The sequence below is a fragment of the Globicephala melas genome, chromosome 21 (genome assembly GCF_963455315.2).
Source record: "Globicephala melas chromosome 21, mGloMel1.2, whole genome shotgun sequence".
Taxonomy (NCBI): domain Eukaryota; kingdom Metazoa; phylum Chordata; class Mammalia; order Artiodactyla; family Delphinidae; genus Globicephala; species Globicephala melas.
The window spans coordinates 14,050,981-14,067,625 of NC_083334.1; the positions used below are offsets into that span (position 1 = coordinate 14,050,981).

Here is a 16,645-nt window from a genome sequence, read left to right on the forward strand (position 1 = left end):
TTCATCAGTGATATTGGCCTATAGTTTTCTTTCTTTGTGACATCTTTGTCTGGTTTTGGTATCAGGGTGATGGTGGCCTCATAGAATGAGTTGAGGAGTGTTCCTCCCTCTGCTATATTTTGGAAGAGTTTGAGAAGGACAGGTGTTAGCTCTTCTCTAAATGTTTGATAGAATTTGCCTGAGAAGCCATCTGGTCCTGGGCTTTTGTTTTTTGGAAGATTTTTAACCACAGTTTCAATTTCAGTGCTTGTGATTGGTCTGTTTACATTTTCTATTTCTTCCTGGTTCAGTCTTGGAAGGTTATGCTTTTCTAAGAATGTGTCCATTTTTTCCAGGTTGTCCATTTTATTGGCATAGAGTTGCTTGTAGTAATCTCTCATGATCCTTTGTATTTCTGCAGTGTCAGTTGTTACTTCTCCTTTTGGATTTCTAATTCTGTTGATTTGAGTCTTCTCCCTTTTTTTCTTGATGAGTCTGGCTAATGGTTTATCAATTTTGTTTATCTTCTCAAAGAACCAGCTTTTTGTTTTATTGATCTTTGCTATTGTTTCCTTCATTTCTTTTTCCTTTATTTCTGGTCTGATCTTTATGATCTCTTTCCTTCTGCTAACTTTGGGGGGGGGGTTGTTCTTCTTTCTCTAACTGCTTTAGGTGTAAGGTTAGGTTGTTTATTTGAGATGTTTCTTGTTTCTTAAGGTGGGCTTGTATTGCTATAAACTTCCCTCTTAGAACTGCTTTTGCTGAATCCCATAGGTTTTGGGTTGTCGTGTTTTCATTGTCATTTGTTTCTAGGTATTTTTTTATTTCCTCTTTGATTTCTTTCTTGTACTTCTTTTCTTCCTTTCTACTCTCATGATAAATGGTTTTCTATTCAGTTTAGGGCAAATTATCCCCAATCTCTAGAAGTCTCCTCTATTATTGTATTTAGGGCCCTCAAATATCCCCCAAAAACTGAACTCAAAACTAATGTCCAGACATCAAGGGGTCAATTGTAATACAGCTTTAAAAAATGCTCTCTTGACCCAGTTTCGAGGCCCTGGCCAGGGGTCAGTCAGCTCCTCTTCTTAAAGAACTTACTCATTTCCCTTGTGGGCATTTCACACTCCAGGCCACTGTACCACAGGTAATTTAAACAGAAAGAAATGTTACCATTTCTTTTGAAATGGTATTGATGTTAAAGTGTACATTCAACTCTTATATAGGCCTATTTCTAGGTAAAGTAAAGAATAAGATTAACATTTTATATAGGCTGTAAACTCTAGCTTACAGCTTTCTGAATTTCACTAGGTTTGTGTACTTTTTCTCCAAATTTTTAGCCTAGTAAACCTCCCCCTCCCCACCTTCCTTCCACTTTTACTTCTCATTCTTTAAGGACCAGTTCTCATATTCTTATTATAAATCATCCCAGATACAGATACAGCTTCCTGTTAGGAGAAAAGCAAGAAGCATGTTCAAAAGCAACTGCCTATCCTTTTCAACACTGGACACTCTCTTTAATTTTCTGTGTTGATTCAAAATTTGCATTATAAAATGGAGATCGACATGCATGAGCATTAAACTGTCACCAATGACCAGTTTAATCTGATTACAGTAAGTTATTAGTTGCTTTTGTGTGTGTATGTGTGGTACGTGGGCCTCTCACTGTTGCGGCCTCTCCCGTGGCGGAGCACAGGCTCCGGACGTGCAGGCTCAGCAGCCATGGCTCACGGGCCTAGCCGCTTCGCGGCATGTGGGATCTTCCTGGACTGGGGCACAAACCCGTGTCCCCTGCATCGGCAGGCAGACTCTCAACCACTGCGCCACCAGGGAAGCCCTATTAGTTGCTTTTGATACTTTGAACTTCTTTGTGTTAAGTGTGATTGTTAATGGCTTTGTTTGACATTTATGATTCCATTCACTGGATGCCCAGTAGGCATCAGTTCATTCAAATTTAATTAGGATATTTAAAGTGTAGGATGATATCATATTGTATATCAACTATACTCTAATTTAAAAGAAAGGGAAAAAAGTAAGAATAACAAAGGCAAATGGTCTTAGCAGCAGATTTTGATTTGAAATCAAGCTGCTCCTCACATAGACAGGGGTATCACCACAGGGTTATTTATTTAATCATGACTCTGTAGAACAATTCCAGGAGGCCAATTTACTCATAATAAATACTGGGAAAATGTCCAAGTTGAAAGTAAATAAATAAATAGAAAGAAAGTAGGATGCTAGTGAAGTTTGGTCTGGAATTTTATTTTATTCTATTTTGTTTATTTTTTGTCGTGCCACACGGCATGCAGGATCTTAGCTCCCTGACCGACGATCGAACCCATGCTTCCTGCAGTGGAAGTGTGGAGTGTTAACCACTGGACCTGGAATTTTATTTTTCATATTAATAAATGAATATCAAATTTAAGGCATAGAGTTTGAAGAGACCTTCACCATATCCTGAGACTGTCAGTGAAGGAGAGTGAGACCCATTCACACGAACCCACCTCCCAGATTTACAAGAGAGAGGAAGATATCACCACTTTTCATCTACCACATAAAATTACAAAAAAATAAGGAAAAGCTCAAATTAAGCTAGAAGCTCTGTGTGTCAAATGTTGGTTTCTTTTTCAGAGGGGAAGTTCAAGTTCAGTCCTGCTCAGTGGACATGAGTGAGAGTAACAGGAGGGGCACAGTGTTATTTCTTCTCATTAAAGTTCTTGCTGAGTTTGTTGTCTGGTTGACAACGAACTTAATTTAAACCAGCTGAAGCTCAGTGAGCAGAAATGGAAATGACACTGGCAAGAGGAATTGCACCTTTACTTTAGAGAAAGAGTTCACAAAGAAAAAAGAAAAAGAGATGGCTTCTGGAATTTCAGACAGTTCAGAGCAGAACCATGTCCTTTCTGAAGGGTGGCTGTGAAGGGAGACGGGTCAGCACAGTTCAAAATGACGGTCTATCTGATGCTCTGAGGGAAATGTAGCTGTTTATCTAGGTCCATAATATACTCATCACATTGTAAACCCATGGGAAGTTTTTGTCTGTTTTGGAATCATAGTTAACATACAGTATTATATTAGTTTCAGGGGTACAACATAGTGATTCGATATTTTTATACATTATGATCACCACAATAAGTCTAGTTACCATCTGTCACCATGCAAACTTGTTCCAAGATTATTGACTATATTCTTTATGCTGTACATTACACACCGGTGACTTATTTATTTTGTAGCTGGAAGTTTGTACTTCTTCATCCGCTTCACCTACTTCATCTGTTCTCCCGCCTTCCCCCGTCTGGCAACCACCAGTTTGTTCTCTGTATCTATGAGTCTGTTTCTGTTTTGTTTGTTTGTTTCTTTCTTTCTTTCTTTGTTCTTGTTGTTTCGAGTTCACTTATGGACATATATCATAGTTTTGATTTAATTCTCTTAAAAAGGGAAAAATAAACTTTTTCACTGTAGCACCTACCACCGTAATAGCTAAATAAGTTAATGCATAATTAAGAAATATACACTGGAGAGAAACTGACCTGTGCTGTATTTAGAGCCAACATGAATTGAGGACTATTAATATCTGGATGAGAACTGGTATTATGCCTAAACTGATTATTGCATTATGAGACTACCAATAAAAATTATTTTTTGGAAGCCATTCTTTAGTTCAACCAACATTATGGAAAACCTGATATTTACAAGAAGTCCTAAGGTATAAGAGATGGGTGTGTAGGGTTGTGGGGGGAATGAATTTCATTTATCTGATGATACCTAACACATCACTCCAAAATTTTTTGGTTTAAAACTTGAGTCATTTTTTTGTTTACTCCTCTGGAATTTCGGCAGGACTTGTGGGGACAGCTCATCTCTGCTCCATGGGATATCAGCTGGGGTGACTCAACTGGGATTGGAAAATCCACTCCCAATATGGCTTACTCAATGGCTGTCTTCTGGGTGCTCAGTTGGAGCTATTGGCTAGACCCTCGGTTCTCCTCCGTGTTGCCTTGCACAAGTCTAGGCTGGGCATCTCACCACACAGCGGCTGGGTTCTGAGAGGAAGAGGGACAGTTCTAATATGCAAATACTTATCCAGCCTTGGCTTGCTGCATGCTACTAATATCCCGTTGGCCAAAGCTAGTCACGTGGTCAAGTCCAGGGTCAATGTGGAGACCACACAAGGGTCTGAATACTGAATAGCAGCCTGGTTCACTGGAGCCCAAAGTGACAGCCTACTGTGGAAGACTGGCCGGAGAGTTACACACAAAGAGCACACCCTGTCCTGCCTTCAGGTACTCACAGAGAAGAAACCTTTTGAATAGTAGTAACGTTTTACTGCACATCCCAGTGGGTAGATGTGGGGGACAGTCGTTTGCCTGCTTATGCCATTATGTCCTAGATGTGACGGCAGCATCAGAAAAGGGTAACCACAAGGTGGTCCAGCTAAGGCTGGAGCCCAGGAAAGGGCATTTTGCACCCTGATACCAGCTAACTTCTTGCTCTCAATTCTGCAGTCAAGTCAAGCTAGTGACATGTTTCAACTGTTCCAGGCTGTTTTCTTACTTGACTTGTATAAAGCATTAAGGCGACTTGCGGTATGTCCTCAGGCAAATCCCTCGCCTAGCTCTGTTTCGTTTTCCTCACTTCTCAAACAAGGGAGCTGGATTCAGTGATCTCTGCAGTTCCTGCCAATTGTTATATTTTACTGTATAACATTATAGTTATCCTATGATGTTATATCAACAATGAAAATGTGTTACTTTTTTGACAAGCATGTTCCTTACACTAGTTGAAGTCAGTAAAGCTAATTGATAACTAAATAGTGAATCTGAACTTTCTCCAGGCTTATCAATTTGTTCCCTAACAGATTCTGACCACGTAAAGTGGAGCAGCATGTGTTAGGACCGGCTCCTGGCCGGCTCCAAGGCCAAGCTCTTTCTCTGCTGTGAAACTTGGTCTCTTTGATCAAAAGGTTAATTTCTGCATTATTTGTCTTACAAAGTTGCTAAGAAGATAAAGTGAGATAAGAGAAGTGAAAGTGCTTAGCTTTAATTAGGGACTGAGTTTTTTTTCTGTCTCTCTAACCGATTCTGACAGCCATGAATCAGGCTTTGGTTTTTTTAAAAAAAAATAGAGGAATTCGCTCTCTGTTAGATATTCATTAACCTCTAGAGCCCTGCCCACATCAATGGGCGAGGGCTTGATTCTTTCAACTTTCTCTGTTGCTAAATCTGTGACCCTCTTAATAAAACCCAAGGGACTGTACAGAAGAAGAAAAAACAAGACATTTTTAAGAAACAATTTAAAATACCTCTTGCTGAGATTGTGATTTTTTTCATTTGCCCTTCTTAGAATGTACCAAGGAGAAAAGAAGGTTTTTTTTTTTTTTTAACTTTAGTTTCACTTTCCAGATTGCAGCAAACTTCCTCACTTCCCAGATGAAAACGACTGGATTTGAACTAATGAAAAAAGGAACGGTCAGCTGCCATCAGAGTAAGTGAAGGTGCGTATTTTAAATTCTTCCTGGGATAGGATCTCTCATGTTGGGTACAGCTAGAACGCTTGTTGGCTTTAGCATTCTTTGATCTTTCTTGGGTCTGGTGCTTGAGATCGAGTCGGAATCATTCAACATGGAGAGTAGAAAAAGAGGAGAGAATATAGGTGTGAGGAGACTTGTATCACAACTCAGAAGACAAGGAACAGCAACAGTTTCTCATTAACATGATGAAACGTTTTATGCAGTATTTTTTTTTTTCCTTTGTAGTGTTCTGTAACTGGGAAAGCACATTAGGGAAGCGATGGAAATCATCGGGCAACAGCCTTTTTTAAAAATCACATCTTTGTCTTAAGGATGCAGAGCCCTGTGAGCTTTAAAGAGTTTATCTCCTCTCAGTTTTCTTGGCTGGAGAGGAGACAGGGGCTGGCATTTTATAACGTGCTCGACAAGGAGAAAACACTTCAGGTATTCCTAGGAGTAAGAAAATGGCTTTCTCTGGCCTCATAAAGGAAAACGGAAGAAGATGAGACATGGAAAGATCTTCAGATGTGTAGGAAGGTCAGAAATGAGCAAACATGGGCTGGTCGGCCTCGGGCGGTACTGGTTTCAGGAAGTTGGCTCCCAACCTTACAGTAGGATTATGTGTTAGTGTGTGTCTGCAGGTAGATGCGCCTGCATAAACTTAGGGGAAAAAATATTGTGAATTTACAAACCAAACTGTACAAGCCAAACTGCAAATAATGATTAAGCACCCTGGCGGCAGACGCCAGGTCCCAAACATGATGCAATATTGTCTTTTACTTGGACAAAGGAATGTGTAGTCCTCGGTTTTCCAAAATTGCAAGGCCCAGTGAATCTACTTTTCATCTCTTTTTAACTTCCTTTGTTTCTGTTACGTCTCATGAAACATCAACTCTTCACTCTAATTTCATTCTCTCGCTTTTTTTGTTTGTTTTACTGTAGCACATTCTAGAATAACTTTTTCATGCCGATTGTCTACTTATAAACTTACTGAGTCTGTGCACATCTCAAAACGCTTCTTCCCCTTATCTTTAATTGTTCAGCCTCATATGAAATGTGGGGTTCAAAATTATTCCCCCTGCACGTTTTGAAAGCTTAGCACTATTGTTTTCTAGTGGCTTACGTTGCTGATGGAAAGTTTTGTGGAATCAGGATCTCTTTCCCCTGGAAGTAATTGAGCATATGTTCTCCTTAAAAGGTTTTAGGATTTTTCTGGTGGATGATCACTATTCTGACGTTTCAAAAGAGTCTGTGTCTTTTTCCTTTTTCACTCATCCTGCGTGGCATTTGGTGAGTCTCTTCCATCAGGTGAAGTGTATCTCATATCTGGGAATGTCTTTCAGTCCTTACATGTTTTGTAAATGGCTTAATCCTTCTCAGTAATTCTTACCTCTAGCTACAGCCCTTCCAGAAGAGTTAAATGTCACCTAGGCAAAGGAGGGGAATATATTTCGGGGACTATGCCTGTGAGTTGGTAAATAGAGGTAGTGCCCTTATGGTACTGGAAAGAGTTTTCAGAATGGGCTTTAGAACTATAAAGAACAATAGATTAACAATAGGTTGTAACAATAGATTGTTACAATCTAATTGTAACAGTAGATGAAATGAAATTTTAAAATAACTAAGGAAAAACGTGAAGAGGATGAGGAAATAGTATAATTAAGTTCCTCATCTTTTCGGTAGGAAGAATCTACTTAAGGTCCAGAAATGAAGAAGTAGAAACACAAGCATATTATTTAGGTTTGTGGAAGTGACCATGAGAATTAAAAGTAGAAACAGTCAAGAGGTTTACCTTGGAACGTTGCAGCTGGGGTGGAGGTGAAAAGCGAGAAGCGAGTTTGTTTTTTGATCCTTTTTTGTGCTGATTGAATTATTTCCATTTGATGTATTACTTGTATAATACGTACTTGTATATCATAAATGTTACGAGTAATGAGATCACATTTGTTACATATATTACATATATAGTCACATTTGTTACATATATTGCAAGTAATAAACCAATGTATATGGAAGCGCATGTTATTAATGCTGCCCATTACTTTGCTGTTTTTCTTTTATAAGGCAGAATCATGAGCAGGGATTTGCTTTATCGTATCTACTCCTTTTTGGGACTGTTGCCCTTCTGGATACTGTGTACATCTTCTACCAACAAATGTACTGTTAGACATGAAATAGCTGACTGCAGTCATCTGAAGTTGACTCAAATACCTGATGACCTCCCAACAAACATAACAGTGTTGAATCTTACCCATAATCAACTCAGAAGATTACCACCTGCCAATTTTACAAGATATAGCCAACTTACTATCTTGGATGGAGGATTTAACACCATCTCAAAGCTGGAGCCAGAACTGTGCCAAAGTCTCCCTTTGTTGGAAATTTTGAACCTCCAACACAATGAGCTATCTCAGCTTTCTGATAAAACCTTTATCTTCTGCATGAATTTGACTGAACTCCATCTAATGTCCAACTCAATCCAGAAAATTCAAAGTAATCCCTTTAAAAGCCTGAAGGTAAGATGGAAATGAATATTTCCATGTAAGAAATGAAAAATATGTTATTGAATATTGTTTTCAAGTCATTTGTGCATCTTTAGACTTCATGTCTAAATATCAAGGTGAAGAATAAGAAATCTGATCTACCCAAATGGGTAGGAGGGCTCCACACACAAATATGGCCATTATGATTGGAAATATTTTCAAGAGAGCAAATACTGTAATTTTAAAGAACTCTCCTCTCTTGCATCCTTCCACTAGAAATAGAACTTAGATTCAAGAGGTAGAGACCAGAGAGGAATCAGCATATCCCATGAAGAATGGCAAATAAACTCTCCACACTGCTGATTTAGTACCTGCAATAATGAAAACATATGTCGAGTCCAAATTCTAATTTAAATAAAATTAACAGTTTGAGGCACGATAAAGCCAACTGTTCAGCTAAAAATTACATACTTTTGATTTAAGAAATCTTCTACAGTATTGCTTTTCAGTAGCTACCACCTTTTTCTTGTCAGTACTTTGCTTGAATTTAAATCTGTGAAAAAATATGCTAGTGTCTTTAAATCTGAGGCAATTATTAAGTGCTTTTCTTATATCAAAGCTATTTTCAGAACTCTGTTTTCTTCATTTTGTGGGCTTATAAAAAACTGAGCATTCCTCGACCTCAAATACCAAGAATAATATATAAATTTAAATATTCTTAGAGACATTTATAAAATGATTTGCTTGCTAGCTAGGGATTTGAAATTCTTTCTTGTGCCCTCTTAGATTCTGATGTAGATGAAATGATGTCTTTGGGCACAAAGACCTCAAAATCCGGTTAATTGCCGGCAAAATGTTATTCTTATTTTTAAAACATAAATAGAAGTCTTAAGCTCTTTGATAGACATTACATAAGATATTGCCCTAACATGTATCAGTTTTTCCTTACATTTTACCTGAGTGGAAGTTTACATGTTCAAAGGTAGCACAAAGTGACAAAACATCCTACAGCACAGACAAAACAAAATAATAATATTCTGTACTAGTCATGATGCAAAATTTACATAACTACCGATCTTTCTCAACATGAAAATCTTTTAAAAATTTCATGAACAGCAACATTCTCCTCATGCTTCTTAAGAAAATATTTCTTCATCTTTTTTTTGTTGTTTAGTCTCAAGGTTGATGCATGACACTATGTTTGATAAGCCACATGAATATTTCTTACATCATAAAGAAATGCTTATTATAAATAAATAAGTAAATAAAAATGCTTATTATGAATATTCCTTACATCACGAATAAGTAAGCTGAAGTCATTTTATTTTGGTAAGAGAAATAAAGTGATTCTTTGAATTAAGAAATTAGTCTTTGGGGCTTCCCTGGTGGCGCAGTGGTTGAGAATCCGCTTGCCGATGCAGGGGACACGGGTTCGTGCCCCGGTCCGGGAAGATCCCACATGCCGCGGAGCGGCTGGGCCCGTGAGCCATGGCCGCTGAGCCTGCGCATCCGGAGCCTGTGTTCCGCCACGGGAGAGGCCACAACAGTGAGAGGCCCGCATACTGCAAAAAAAAAAAAAGAAAAAGAAAAAGAAATTAGTCTTTGTAGCAATGGTATTTTCGATCACAACCAAGATTTTTTTATTACTCCTACCGTCAGTTTTCTGTAGAATAATAAAGATGTGACATTTTGCTGTCCAGTTATTTCTAAGATTCATGTACATTTAAAAGAACTATTTTTTCATGGCAAGACTGTAACTTATATACATATTTTTTCCCCTCAGAATTTAATCAAATTAGACCTAGCTCATAATGGTTTATCATCTACTAAATTAGGAACTCAGCTGCAACTGGAAAACCTCCAAGAGCTTCTACTATCAAATAATAAAATTTCTGCACTAAGACGTGAAGAACTTGATTTCCTTGGCAACTCTTCTTTAAAAAGATTAGAGTTGTCATCAAATCAAATAAAAGAGGTAAGATAAAAAATTTTGTGTTGTACTTTTAAGTGTGGGCAGTCCCTAATTGTGTCACGTGGGTAAGAATCTAAAGGTAGAGATGGAGAAAGAGGTGATAACCTTTGTCACATCTTCTAGAAATCCTTCACACTTACTGCTTAGGGCCATTGACGTTATCCTCGCAAGAAAGGGAGTTTGGTAGCAATTTGGAGCTGGAGCTCTGCTGTCAAACAGAAGTGGGTTAAAATCCGTGATCCATTACAGACCAGGACTTTGGCCTTGGGGAACTTAACCTCTCTGGGTCTAGTTTCCTTGCCTGTAAAGTGGAAATAATACTATCTCTTGCGCAAAATCCCTGGAAGAATTAAAATAGTATGATGGTTAAGAGCACAGGCTTTAGAGTTGGGTTAGCTGACTCCCTATGTGGCCTTTGTCTGTTAATAACTGTGCAATTGGGCAAGTTATTCAAGTTCTCTCTGCTCCAGTTCTCTAGTTTTAAAATTGGTATAATAATAACACTTCCCCGTAGGCTTATGTGGCAAAGAATTTAGCACAGTGCCTGGCATTATAGGTAATGCTCGATAAACAATAACTAGCATTATATTTTTACAAGCACCTTCCTATATAATGGAGTAAACCTAACCTTCTCTTTTTGGGTCTGTGATCTTCAATTTATTCATTAGTTTTGCATACAGGTGTGTCTATATTTTATTCCTTTACAAGCCAAGAATAAGAATATTGGGAATTCTAAACAAAACCAGATTTTTAAAGCTATATTAATTTTCAGATTAAAAAATAGACTGTGAATGAAATTATCCTGAAATAATAATTAAATATTTTATGCAAGCTACTCAGGTTCATTTTTGAACAGCATTTTTTTGTTGTTTAGAACATTTATTGTAGAAATATATAAATAAATGTAAAATATATAAGTAATGAGGAGAAAAATAAAAATTATCCAAAAGCTCATAGTCTCAGGACAACCAATGTTAACATTTGGGTATGTTTGTCTCCAGCTTTTCTCTGTGTAATAAAAGAAAAAACAACGGCAACTGAAATTCATAGAGTACTTAACTGTGTGGCCAACACTGTGACAAGTTCTTTTTTAATACAATTTTGTCTAGTCCTGTAACCAACTTACGCTTATCATCGTTTTACACAAGAGTAAATTGAGATGAAGAAAGATTAAGGAACCTGTCCATAGCCTCACAGGTGATGGACTGGTGACAGAGCTGGGTTTCTGGCAGTGTTAGACCAGGGCCCCACGCTCTTAGCAGCTGTGCTGTGCTGCCTCTCTGAGAATGATGGTGTATCCTGCCTTTTAAAAGTAATATCATAACATGAATATCCTCCATGTCATTAAGAATTATTCACAAACTTAATTTTAGTGACTGCAAAATAATCCTATCCTATAGATTTACCATAATTAATCTAATCATTTCCTGCTTTGTATATTGACTCACTTTCTTCCACATTTCTCTCATGTCATCCATTGGCCCTAACATCTCACAAGTGACACAGTAGAAATCAGAGCCTCTTTGCTCTCCCAGGAGACTTGACCTCTATCCTCTTTGGATCCCCTCCCTCCTGCCTCTTGCTCTCTTGCTCCAGCGCTGAGTCTCATAGCAGCCAAGGCTTCTAGTGAGGGACTGGGGGGCAGAGCAGAAGGGAGCTGGAAACACGGTAATGAAATAGTCAGGAGAAAACCTTGGTGGGAAGACAGAGAGGATCGCTGGAGCTCAGAGTCATAGAAAGGAGAGTGCATGTCAGTGTTTCATAGTAAAATCCACCCATTCGTTCCAGAATGTTCACTGAGAGCAGTGGTCATGAAGAGGGAAACAGGATCTGCCCCAGAGGTGACTTTACAAATAGGTTATTAATTACAGTTAATACTCAGTGTGATGAAGTAAAAGTACCAGGAGACTTAACTCAGCCTGGGAGATCAGGGAAGACCCTCTGACGAAGTGGCATCTAAGCTGATAAGTGGCATCTATGCTGAGTTACCAGTGACCAGGGGAGGCAAGGGCTGGAGCAGGAGGTGGGTGATGGTACAGAGGAAGGAGCTGGGAGACAGAGGGATGGAGAGAAAACCCGGAGAAGGCGGTGAAAGAGGAAAGGGGATTGAGTAGAGAATATGCCTGCTTTTCAAGGGTCACACAGACTCGTTGTGTTTTGGTTATTAACCTCTTTTTCCGTCCCACTCTTAGTTCTCTCCAGGGTGTTTTCATGCAATTGGAAAATTATTTGGCTTCTCTCTGAACAATGCCAAACTGAGCCCCAGTCTCATAGAAGAGCTCTGCTTGGAATTATCAAACACAAGCATTCAGAATCTGTCCCTGAGCAACAACCAGCTGTACACAACCAGCAACACGACTTTTGCTGGGCTGAAGCAGACAAATCTCACAGTGCTCGACCTTTCCCATAACAGCCTAAGTGTGATTGGTAATGATTCCTTTGCGTGGCTTCCACATCTAGAATATCTCTTTCTGGAGTATAATAATATACAACATCTGTCTTCTCGCTCTTTTTATGGGCTTTCCAACGTGAGATACCTGAATTTGAGACGATCTTTTACTAAACAAAGCATTTCCCTGGCTTCACTTCCCAAGATTGATGATTTTTCCTTTCAGTGGCTAAAAGTTTTGGAGTATCTCAATATGGAAGATAACACCTTTCCAGGCATAAAAAGCAATACTTTCACGGGATTGACAAGGCTGAGATGTTTAAGTCTATCCAACTCCTTCTCAAGTTTGCAAACTTTAACAAATGAAACGTTTTCATCACTTGCTGGTTCTCCTCTGCTCATACTCAACCTAACCAAAAATAAAATCTCAAAAATAGAGAGTGGTGCTTTTTCTTGGTTGGGCCACCTAAATGTACTTGACCTTGGCCTTAATGAAATTGGGCAAGAACTCACAGGCCAGGAATGGAGAGGTCTAGAAAATATTATTGAAATCTACCTTTCCTACAACAAATACCTAGAGCTGACTAGCAACTCTTTTGCCTTGGTTCCAAGCCTTCAACGACTGATGCTCCGAAGGGTGGCCCTTAAAAATGTGAATAGCTCCCCTTCACCTTTTCACCCTCTTCCTAACCTGACCATTCTGGATCTAAGCAACAACAACATAGCCAACATAAATGATGAACTGTTGAAGGGTCTTGAGAAACTAGAAATTCTGGATTTGCAGCATAACAACTTAGCTCGCCTCTGGAAGCATGCAAACCCTGGTGGTCCTATTCATTTTCTGAAGGGTCTTTCTCACCTCCACATCCTTAACTTAGAGTCTAATGGCTTTGATGAGGTCCCAGCAGAAGTCTTCAAGGACTTACGTGAATTGAAGAGCATCGATTTAGGATTGAATAATTTAAATATCCTTCCGCCATCTGTCTTTGATAATCAAGTGTCGCTAAAGTCATTAAGCCTTCAGAAGAATCTCATAACATCTGTTGAAAAGAACGTTTTTGGGCCAGCATTCAAGAACCTGAGTAATTTAGATATGAGCTTTAATCCATTTGATTGTACATGTGAAAGCATTGCCTGGTTTGTTACTTGGATTAATAATACCCATACCAACATCTCTGAACTATCAAGCCGTTACCTCTGCAACACTCCACCTCAATATCATGGTTTCCCAGTGATGCTTTTTGATATATCACCCTGCAAAGACAGTGCCCCATTTGAACTCCTTTTCATGATAAATACCAGTATCCTATTGATTTTTATCCTTATTGTACTCCTCATCCATTTTGAAGGCTGGAAGATATCTTTTTATTGGAATGTTTCAGTGCATCGAGTTCTTGGTTTCAAAGAAATAGACAGACAGCCAGAACAGTTTGAATATGCGGCATATATAATTCATGCCTATAAGGATAGGGATTGGGTCTGGGAACACTTCTCCCCAATGGAAGAAGAAGATCATACACTCAGATTTTGTCTGGAAGAAAGGGATTTTGACGCAGGTGTCCTTGAACTTGAAGCAATTGTTAATAGCATCAGAAGGAGCAGAAAAATTATTTTTGTTATAACACAGAATCTACTGAAAGATCCATTATGCAAAAGGTAGGTGAACACTCTGAAATGTATTCTTGTTTTTAAATTGAGCTTTTAAATATTACTAACATTATTACTCACAACTCAAAGTATTTTAAAAATAAAATTAAGAAGAAACGTAACCTGATTTTTAGTGACAGATTAAAGTTAATTACAAGGGAAATGTTAATTTTAGAGCTTTGGTCTGTTAAAAACTGTATATTGATATATACCTTAATTCAGTTATTTTTTTTAACTTAGATTCAAGGTGCACCACGCAGTTCAGCAAGCTATTGAACAAAATCTGGATTCCATTATATTGATCTTCCTTGAGGATATTCCGGATTATAAACTGAATCATGCGCTCTGTTTGCGAAGAGGGATGTTTAAATCTCACTGCATCTTGAACTGGCCGGTTCAGAAAGAACGGGTAAATGCCTTTCATCATAAATTGCAAGTAGCACTTGGTTCCAGAAATTCAGTACATTAAATTTATTTAAAGACTAAATTAAAGGAGTAACTTTCCTAATTTAAACAAGGCCCATGGTAAACTTACATTTTACTTGACAAGAATGCAAATCTGTTCATTCATATTTATAAATAAGAATACCACAAGTGTCTCTCTTCTATGGAGATATATCTCCCTATTTCAGGCCCTTCATTACCAATCGAGTTAATTTTACCCAAAATGAACAGGTAAGAATATCCTTTACTAATGAATACACGGTTGGGTTACTGAGGCCTATCAAACAAAGTTTTCAAGTATTCCTCATTTAAAGAAAAGTTAGAGGTATATGAGTGTCTGTGATCATTATATTTGGGGGTTTTTTTCTGGATGCACTCAGAATAAAATATAACTTTTATGGGTACCATGCTGCTTCGATTGTGAAAGAGTAAAATATACAGCCATATTTTTAAAAGCTGAATTACAGCAGTTTTTCAACTGAAAAGCATTGTATTTTAGTGGCGCCTGTCACAGTGTTGATTTTGTTAAATGTTAAATACCATTTCAATATACATACCCAGGACAGAAAATGTTTGCACTTCATTTCGATTACTTAATAAATAAATATTTTAATAAATACTTATGTTTCCTGATATTTGGAATTCTGCTATATGAGGCATCAGAAGACACTATTCTTTTACTTAGAAGTATTGCAGGAAGGCTTATTTCCTAAAGGTTAATTCGTAGATTGGCTTTGTGGAAACAAAATACTGTCTTCCCCTGGTCACAGACTCAGGACATGGCCCTGGCCAAATCATGTGGTTCCACTGGGATTTTTTCGACAGCTTGATCTTGAAAATTACAGTGATAAACAAAATCTTAACTATTCCCAAATCATTACTGATGATGATCCTGGTATAATACCTTCCCATAAAGTATATTATTATACCATAAAAAAGTATGCTGTGTGTAAATTAGTCCTTATGATTATTTTAAGTTTTATTTTCATTTTACAATAAAAAGAGTCTGATTATTGGAAATAGACATGAATAGCTTTTTAAAACCTTTATAGTTCTGGTATTCAAATATAAAGGAGAGTTGAAATGATCATGTTGAGATAATTTCTATACTTGAAGCATGCATTTGTCTGCTGAATTTAGGGAGCATTTGAGATGTCACACTTTGGAACTTTGATTTAAATAATTCCGTATTCTCAAGGCTAAGTTCACATAATCCTAAAAAAACGTAATACCCGCTGTACTGCTGGTTCTGAAGGACTCTACAACAACATGAATATACGGAGAACTCATTTTCAGTCTCTTATTATACACCACCCTCACACTTGAGACATGTGTTTTATAGTTTTTTTGGTTAAGATTTATTTTCTAACTGTGAAATAATCCTGTTTTATTTTGGCATCATAAAATAAAAATCACAACTAGTTTTTTCTTGATGCACTTTGTATGTTATCTATCAATATTCTCAACCTCACTGAAATATTTCTAAATCTATTATTATTATTATGAATTTATCAATATATTGTCGGTTCGTGGAAAGCAGAGCAGGAAGTAATTTTGCTTTCTTTCTCTGGTTTATTTGTTTATGAGGTAGTTGATTACATGCGCACAATTTAAATTGAGCTCATATGTCATTTTTTTAGAAGTTGCTTAATATTTATGAGGTTAGGCTATACAAGGGGTGGCCTGTTTAACTGAATATAATTAAAACTAGTAAAAGGCATAAGCCTTGACTTGTGTTTGACCCACACAGGAAGCAGCATCCTAAACTCTGCAGGCTATCCTCTCTAATTGTTCTCAGGAGAAATCTATCTCCCTTGGGTTCAAGACAAAGGGAGTGCAGAAAATGATGTTTATCTGACCTATTTGATTTACACACGTGAACTGACTTGTCTGAATTCTCTCAGGATGTCATCATGTAATCGGTTCACCCCAACTCCTTCCCGTTTTCACTTTTAAAACAAAATCCAGCTGAATCAACAACATGGAGTTTGAAATAAATCTAGGAATTTAGATTTTACCTAAAAATGACACCTTTTAGGCTGTAATAAGAAGTAGATGCAATCAATCTGTTAGTGAGTAGGGGGGTTTTCAATGCCATTTATTTAACAATGTTTACTTTTCCCAATGTCTACCTTAGACTGTTTGTAGAAGGGTCTCAGTAGTAAGTGATGGTGATCATGAGAAAATGTAAAGATTTCCAACTCGAGAGCTCAAAATACATTTCT

General features: G+C 37.7%; 1 protein-coding gene across 1 annotated transcript in view; it reads left to right on the forward strand.

Moving 5' to 3' along the window:
- The window catches only part of TLR3 (toll like receptor 3), a 366,722-nt gene extending 351,297 nt beyond the window's left edge, over positions 1-15,425 (forward strand). Inside the window, exons 6-10 of the mRNA XM_030831266.2 lie at positions 5,379-5,460; positions 7,550-8,001; positions 9,752-9,943; positions 12,133-13,985; positions 14,217-15,425. Coding sequence (XP_030687126.2) covers positions 5,379-5,460; positions 7,550-8,001; positions 9,752-9,943; positions 12,133-13,985; positions 14,217-14,445 — 2,808 coding nt within the window. The 3' untranslated portion in view covers positions 14,446-15,425. The remainder of the gene's footprint in view (positions 1-5,378; positions 5,461-7,549; positions 8,002-9,751; positions 9,944-12,132; positions 13,986-14,216) is intronic.
- Positions 15,426-16,645: the final 1,220 nt, after the last annotated feature.